Raw genomic sequence first — 8,005 nt, 5'->3', positions numbered from 1 at the left:
AGGTACGCATCTGATTGGTCGATCGCAGCGTGCGCCTCATCGCGAACATGGATTTGGCCCGGTAACGTCCATGCCAAGCACTGTCAATGCTGTCTACACAGTGGAGAGGCAGCTGTAAGTGTTCGAGACGGGTGGGGGAACAGCGTCGTCGTCACCCTGCCTAGGCGCCCAACCGCCTCAAGGCATCCTCGACATGGCGAAAACGATGCCGGGAATCCATCAAACACTACCAAGTGTGGAACTGCTCCAGATGATCTGTTTGCTTCTAGGGGTAGGTCCTGAGTCTCTTCCATGCCGAAGGAACCGGGCAAGGTACATATATCGCGAAACCCCGAGCCTCATAAGTTCTGCCCACTCTCACATCAAGTCTTCTTCAAACACCTACCTTCTTTTCTTCAAAGTGCCGTGCACTAGTGTTTAATTTTATTGAGCTGAGCTCTTCATTCTCTCTTTTCTCGTCGTAATAACGAAGACTCAAGTTTCATTCCTGTCCTTTTAGATTCACCCAAATCACCCATAATGAAGACGATATACCCCCTTCTCACCCTCCTTTCAGCGGCCGCTGTCGCCGCTGGCCCTCTTCCAAGGAATGTCGACATCCCGTCGAGGGTTGTGGCGCGTACCGAACACATGGGCGAGGCTGCGCCCGCTCCAGCAGTTGACCCTGCTAAGGCAGCCGCCGACGCTATGGAGTCCATGCACGTAGCAGAGGCGGAAGCCAAGGACAAGGCGCACCAGGAAGCTGCTGCGAAGATGGAGGCCGAACATCAAGCCAAGGCTGAAGCAGAGGAGAAGGCTCATCAGGAAGCTGCGGCGAAGATGGAGGCCGAACACCAAGCGAAAGCGGAGGCAGAGGAGAAGGCTCACCAAGAATCTGCCGCTGCTATGGAAGCTATGCACGTGGCCTCCGAGATGGCCAAGGACGCCGCTCACAAGGCCTCTGCAGATGCTATGGAGTCCATGCACGCCGCGTCTGAGAAGGCCAAGGATGCCGCTCACAAGTCTTCTGCAGATGCTATGGAGGCCATGCACGTATCTCAGGAAATGGCCAGTATCTCAGCCGCAGCCACTACCACTGAGGAGGTTGCAGCAACAACTACAGCCGAGGCCATCACTCACGAGACTGTTGCACCGATGACCACGGCTATGGTCGAGCAGCCCCCAGCTCCTATGGTCACTGAACACCCCATGGCACCTCCTGCGGCTGAGATGCCACCACCACCACCTGCGGAGATGCCTCCTGCTGAGATGCCACCGCCACCTGCTGAGATGCCCGCTGAGATGCCTCCAGCAGCCGAGATGCCTGCACACGAGACCCAAGCAGCACCCGAGCATACCATGATGCCACCACCACCTGCTGCCGAGATGCCACCACCAGCTGAGATGCCGCCTCAGGAGACTCAGGCCGCACCAGAGCACACTATGCCTCCTCCCGCTGCCGTCACCGTCGTTCCCGAAGCCCCTACCGCCGGTAACATGTCCATGACCCACGCTGCACCACCTGCACCCATGGTCACTGAGAGTTTCTCTTTGGTAATGGGTGAGGCTGCAAACGCCACTGCGTCTGCCAACATGACCGTTTCCGCCACTGAGACTGCTGCTGAGCCTGCGGCCACCGAGGCACCGGGCGCAGCTGAGGAGGAGAAGAAGAAGATGGAAGAGGAGCAGAAGAAGGCTGAGGAAGAGAAGAAGGCCGCTGAGGAGATGGCAAAGGAACAAGAGGAGGCCGACAAGAAGGCCGCTGAGGAAGAGAAGAAGGCGCAAGAGGAGGCAGACAAGAAGGCTAAGGAAGAGGCCGACAAGGCTGCTAAGGAAGAGGAGAAGAAGGCTGCTGAGGAAGCGAAGAAGGCGGCTGAAGACGCTAAGGCTAAGGAGAAGGCTGACGCTAAAGCTGCTGAGGAAGAGAAGAAGAAGCAGGAAGAAGCTGACAAGAAGGCAGCTGAGGAAGAGAAGAAGCAAGCCAACGAAGACGCCAAAGCCGCCGAAGAGGACAAGAAGAAGCAAGAGGAAGAGGACAAGAAGGCACAGGAGGGTCAAGCCGAGCAGCAAGACGGAGCTGAAGCCGACGACAAGGAAGACGCCGCCGAAGGGGACGACAAGAAGGACGAGGAAGACAAGCAGGACGAAGCCGCCGACGCCGAGCCCGTCCCTGCTGAAGAGCAGAACGACGACGCCGCAGCACCAGCACCAGCTGCGGAGTCTGGCGATGCCGTTGTCGAGTATCCTGCTGGTTTCCTTACTTCATCTCGTCGCCGCGATGAGATCGCCAACATGCCCATCAAGCGCGGTATGAAGGCTGTTGCGTTCTGAGTTGATTGAACGATTTCCCCGGGTTGTACCCAGGGGCGTGCATCTGGACATGCACGGGTATTAGAACATGTTTGAATATGTAGTGTTTAGAATAGATACAAGAATCGCTCACAGCATCATCTTCACTGTCTCTGTTCTCGTGTCTAACCACTGCCTTTCTTTCTCCGTTGCTTCATCCACTGTCCAGCCTCGAATGAACCCAGACACAATCCCTGGCCAGTCAGAGATTAGTTGAGGACCTATCTTATGCACTCTTTCTGTCACTTCTTCCTTGCTGACGTGTCTTTGCTTCTTTGATATCCGAAAGGCATCTCAACCCTGTACCTATGAGGACTAGGCATCCTTCTTGTTGGCTTGGGACGAATGATGGGCTTTTCCATCGAGACCTTTTCCTCAGCGGTAGGGGCGGAACGAATGTTCGAGGAAGTGTTGACCCATGCGCTTTGTGTTGGGACAATTGAGTCCAACGCTGAGTCATGATGCTGTGAGTATGAACGTGGAGGCGAAGCTGCGTTTGTTTGCAACTTTGCTTGCTCTTCAGAAATTATAGCTCGGGTTGTTGAAGCTGACGTTGTGGTATCCTGGGTTCTATCACCACTTGTAACAACGCCCTTGCTCTCTGAGACGCTAGTATTGTCGCTCTTATGACCTCTAAGTGAACATTGCTGATTATGGGGGCCTACAAAATCCCATAAGCTCGCTAAGGGTTGACCTCGTTGTGGACGACGATGCGTTGACGAAGCTTGCGACGGAGTGGTTAATGACCGTCCGATCAGCGAAGGCAGCTCTTTGGTCAGCTGGCTTGGGTTTACTATTCTCACTAGTCGATTCCTCACTCTAGGGTCCGGATGAGCTGTCGCGATGTCTCGAGCAGACTTTCCTTGGGCGACAGAATCGGGGTCTGCACCATGGGCTAGCAATGCTTGAACAATCTGAAAGACGTCTTGATGCAGCTCCCTCTTGAGGACGTCTTCTTTACGGGCGTCGAGCGAGATGACGCTTTGTAGTGCTGCGTCGAGGTAGCTTGTTTTCTGGAGTTGTAGTCGTCCTCTGATTTGTAGGAGATGACTGACAACCATAGCGAGCTTTCCAGTTGCAGCGCACTTTATGAATTCTGCAAGGATATATTCTGGAACCTGAATTTTGTCGACTGATGCAGGGGGTAGATGCCGTAGGATGACGTGCTCGTGTTGTGTGATTACGTTTGTGGAAAGGGATCGAAAGTGTTGTCCGGAAGCCATTTGGATGAGCTCTCTTATGACTGACGCGCTAAGCTGTTTTGCAGAGTCTAGGGCTTGTAAAAGCAATGAAACGATGGGCTCGTGTCGTCTATTCATAGCTATAGAGAGCATCTCAGACCTACCCTCGATTATCGGACTCGCTCCCGCTTCTATGAGCAGTTCAGCTATGCGTCTGTTTCCAAGATATGCTGCAAATGATAGTGGTGTGGCCGACCGTATACCCATTCTGTATCCCTCATGGATCCAGTAGTTGGAAAGTGCGTGCACGTTTGCACCGAACTGTAGGAGTAGTTCGACCATCTTTACGTCGCTGTGGTACGCAGCGGATGTCAGAGGTGTTGTGGCATGTGAACTTGCCAAGTAACAGCTGTCACTGAGATAGTAACCCCAGCCATGGCAAAACTGTCTATCCACATCCGTACCCTTGAATAGGAGTCGTCTCATCAAGCCCTTGCTTCCTGTCCTCAATGCTAACTCGAGTAGCTTGACCCCCTGTGTCCGCACCTCTTTGTCCAGGATAGCGTCCATAATCAGGGAGTAGAATCGAAAGTTCGTCCGTGCAAGTCGGCTTCGATCCCTGTCGGTCAAATGCGCGACAACCTCCAAAATAAGCACGTTTGGTAGCTCGGCGAGTCCAGTGAAACATGGTCGAGAATAGTCGAGGATAAAGTCGAGGGCTCGGTGGTTGACTTCACGCAGGTGGCGGAGGTCGGCTGGACTGAGGGGCGCAACGACATCGCGGAGAAGCTCATTCGGGAGACTCAATAGTCCTTGTGGTGGTTGCGCCATGTCGTATGTATGTGATAGTCCAGCGAAGTCAATGTGCTGATGGGATGGCTTCGTGAAGTAGTACAATAACAGTCGCTTTGGCCGCCAACGGTAGAGGTGCGCAGGAGCTACAACAGCGCGTCCAATGAACTAGACGACGTATAAGAAGTACCCAGGAGTGTACAAGTGATGGTAGAAGAACAGGAGAAGTCCCTTTACTACTCTCGCCGTAGACGTTATACGCATGGTGCAGCCTACTCCAGGACTAGCGCTTGAGTTGCCTGCGACAGCGCGCTTTGACTGGACCTTTTCTCGCAACATTGACCCTGCTAGTGATTACATGGTCTCCGCGTTATAATTTGCGTCAGATGACAGTACGATGTAGCTGGTAACCCTCCCGGTTAGGATCCGCGAAGCGATAGCTCGAGAGCTCAATTGCAGATGGCGGGGAAAGCTCTCAGGCGGAAGGTGTACAGACGGAAATTGAGTCCGCGAGGTTAACTCGCACCTGCCTCGTGAATATAATCGAATGGTAACATACATACGAACGTTGAAACAGTATCCCCCACATCACCCATATTGCATGACCTCGTGTACCATCTAGACACGCTCGTCAACTCCGCCAGGTGGCCCACCTGCGACGCCCGCTGGCCCAAATGTACCTCGATGACTCGCACCATCCTTGCCATTATCCACCGCTTCATCGTCATCTCCATCGTCGAACGTGGCCTCTGACATGAAAGGACTCTTTTTACGGATCTCGCGGCCCTTCAGAAGTAGCACCACCGGCACAAGGCTCAATGCTAACCCGACAAAGCCCAGAAGACTGCCAGCCCAACCGAACCCTAAATTCTGGAAAAGCGAGTATGAGGCGAAAGGTAGAAAGGCTCCGAACGTGTTACGACCAAGCGATGCGGCTGAAAGTGCAGAAGCAGCGTATTTCTCGTAAGCATCCGTGAGGTAGTTGACTACACCCATGTAAATGGAGTAGATGCCCACACCAACGATGCAAATGCCTATCGCAGGCACGATCCAATGAATCTCTGGTCGACACGTCCATCCATACATGAACAATCCCGCAGTAAAGAGCAAGGAACCAGGGATGCTGGTATATAAGCGACCTTCGGGTATGGGTTTGCCAGGGCGTTCCTTGTTCTTGGAAGCAGTGCGAAGATACATCCAGTCTTGCAAGGGATTGATAAGCGTACCAATGAGCGCTCCAACCGTGATGGCCAATTGGACAAGACCCGTCTGGAAGGTACCAAAACCGTAGCTAGCGCTGAAGGTTTGAACGACTGAGGAAAAGAACAGGAAGAGGATACCCCAGGCGAAACTGATCCAAAGAGTGAAGAAGGTTACGACAGGCTCGGTGAATAGCATTTTGGTAGGTCGCATGAATGAAACCTTGAGCAAGCTAGCTATCGAGGGCTTCTCGAGCTCTGATTCTGCGTAGACTTCGCGACCGGTTTCTTTGCGAAGCTTCTGGGCGCGCTTTTTGAGGATGACGTCGCCACGAGTTTCCTTGAGGATTATGTAGAACACTGGGATTAGGGCCGCGTTGTAGATGATTTGGATGTAGTAGATCCTGCATATTCGTTAGTCGGTCCAATCAGGTAATGCATATGCTTACCATCGCCAAGGGGATTTCGAGCGAAGCTAGGGCTAAGGTTATTAATTAAATCTACTTACAAGCCTCTAATAGTTCTTCTCTATTACTTCTAACTTACTTATAAGCTTTTTTATAAAATTTTATTCTCTAAATAAATATAATTATTTTTTTATTTTACTCTTGCGCTTATAACGCTTTTTAAGTATTCTCTAGCGTAAATAATAGTACTAGTAAATAGTATATAACTAAGTTTATATAAAAGAGCTATATAAAGTAATTAAAAGTAGAGCTAGTAGTATAAAAGCGTCTTATTTAGGTTCTATTAAATTACTTAAAATTAAGTTTTTAGCTTATATAGTAGTACTAGTAAACTATATTATTATAGTAAGTATATTAAAGCTTAGCCTTAGCTTATATAATTTACGCTATTACGTAGCTATTATAAAGTAGATTCTACTTAAGTTAGTCTAAGTTTATATAAAAGAGCTAATTTTAATATACTATAGCTACTATATTTATAGTAGTTTATATAAGTAAAAATTTATAAGTAAAAATTTTAGCTACTTATACTCTATTTTAGCTAAGTAGTAGTAGTAATATAACTAATAGTTATCTTAAGTAGTGTACTAGTTTTTAGTAAAGAGAGCTAATAATAACCTTAGCGATTGTAGTCTAGTGGAAGAATAGCTAAGCTGTACGATTGCGCTACCCACGAAGGGCCCAAGAGCAATACCAGCTACGGACGTGAAGCCGAAAATGGACATTGGCAGACTCCGAGCTTTGTCACCTTTCCATACATCGCTAATGCTGCCGCCCACGATGTTGATGGAAACGGAAGATGCGCCACCGCCGAAGAAACGGGTGACGACCAAGGTTGCAAAGTTATCGGCAAAGGCTGAGCCGAACAGGAACAATTCGAACACGATGTAGGCGACCTGCGCAGGGGTTAGCGATTTGATGGGCTATGCTGCCACCCAAACCTACAAAATATCCAGGCATTCTACCAGTGTTTTCGGTCAAAGGTACGAATAGTAGTGGGAATATAGCAGCACCCATATTCCACGAACACGTCGCCCAGTAAAGGTTTGGAAACGGCTCGTTTTGAACGTTGAATAGTGTTGCCATGTACTCGTTGCCAGCGCCGTAAGACCCAGCCGGAAGACCTGTCAAGATGGAGATGAAGCAAACGGTTATTGTCAAGAACCATTTGTACTTGGTTGACCAGTTGAACCTGGTTTCCATCAGCAATTGAGTTCAGGTGGAGTCTCGAGGAACATACGGGTTGTCAGGATCTTGTGGACCGTTCCAAGTGTGGAGTTCGACCTCTTTGCCATCTTTCATGCGGGTTTGCACTTCCTTCTTGCGTCGAGGTAGAGATGCACTTTCTATCATGGATTAGTGAACATGCAATTAGGGTGGTTCACTTTGAAGGCGTACCCGTGTTGTCATTGAGCGACGAATGGTGTGACATGGTGATGTCGCTTTCAAGACACTAGCCGATCGTGAGTTGAGTGAAGGTTAGAACCGCTGTGGAGGCTGAGCAAACTGAAGGCTATTGCATTGGTAAAGTATAGCGGTATTATGAGATCCGGAGTGATCTCATAGTGCTTGAGCCGCCGTTTGCTGGCCTTGTGACAAGCGTTCGGCGCTGGGCGGACATCATGCCGTTGGAATGTGTGGAACGCGATGACGTTAGCGTGATCATATCGTGGAACCTACCATTGGCGTGGGAAGATCGCCCGCTAATTGACGTGACTTGAGCAGAGGCCAAGAGGGAACTGGGGGATCTTCTCCATCATCGTCACTCCGTCGTGGCTTCATGGACAGCACCGGGATCAGCTGGATTGGCGCCCCGTCAGACGCCTACAAGGAAGCTATGCTTTGCAAAGAATGTTACAAATCCCAGTTGAAGTATACGTATACCATTGTTCTTTCAATTAGTGAGCTACAACGCTTTGTATGCTGCGAAATGCGACACGACTAACTCTCGAAAACGGCCTCACGTGATCGCGCGATGAGATGCGCGATGGCTGGGGTCTCTACGTGGCCCGGTAACCATGACCCACGCGTGTAGCCA

At 50.4% G+C, this 8,005-nt stretch overlaps 3 protein-coding genes across 3 annotated transcripts; 1 reads left to right on the top strand and 2 right to left on the bottom strand.

Moving 5' to 3' along the window:
• Positions 1 to 519: 519 nt before the first annotated feature.
• Positions 520 to 2,310, top strand: J4E78_001922 (uncharacterized protein; the record flags this gene model as incomplete). The annotated part of the gene is made up of 1 exon (XM_049362575.1): positions 520 to 2,310. One exon carries the CDS (start codon positions 520 to 522, stop codon positions 2,308 to 2,310), a length of 1,791 nt encoding a protein of 596 aa, XP_049225167.1.
• Positions 2,311 to 3,142: 832 nt separating this feature from the next.
• J4E78_001921 (uncharacterized protein) lies at positions 3,143 to 4,340 on the bottom strand (the record flags this gene model as incomplete). Its single annotated transcript, XM_049362574.1, has 3 exons — positions 3,143 to 3,211; positions 3,252 to 3,598; positions 3,674 to 4,340. 3 exons carry the CDS (start codon positions 4,338 to 4,340, stop codon positions 3,143 to 3,145), a joined length of 1,083 nt encoding a protein of 360 aa, XP_049225166.1.
• A 579-nt stretch (positions 4,341 to 4,919) lies between these two features.
• On the bottom strand, positions 4,920 to 7,399 carry J4E78_001920 (uncharacterized protein; the record flags this gene model as incomplete). The annotated part of the gene is made up of 6 exons (XM_049362573.1): positions 4,920 to 5,904; positions 5,950 to 5,975; positions 6,726 to 6,863; positions 6,913 to 7,159; positions 7,208 to 7,313; positions 7,366 to 7,399. The coding sequence occupies 6 exons, from the start codon at positions 7,397 to 7,399 to the stop codon at positions 4,920 to 4,922; spliced, it is 1,536 nt and encodes a 511-aa protein (XP_049225165.1).
• Between the last annotated feature and the right edge of the window lie 606 nt (positions 7,400 to 8,005).

The sequence above is a fragment of the Alternaria triticimaculans genome (genome assembly GCF_023758025.1).
Source record: "Alternaria triticimaculans strain BMP 0046 chromosome Unknown scaffold_2, whole genome shotgun sequence".
Classification (NCBI taxonomy): Eukaryota; Fungi; Ascomycota; class Dothideomycetes; order Pleosporales; family Pleosporaceae; genus Alternaria; species Alternaria triticimaculans.
The sequence above is the reverse complement of the archived record's forward strand: the minus strand, read 5'-3'. Positions and strand labels throughout refer to the sequence as shown.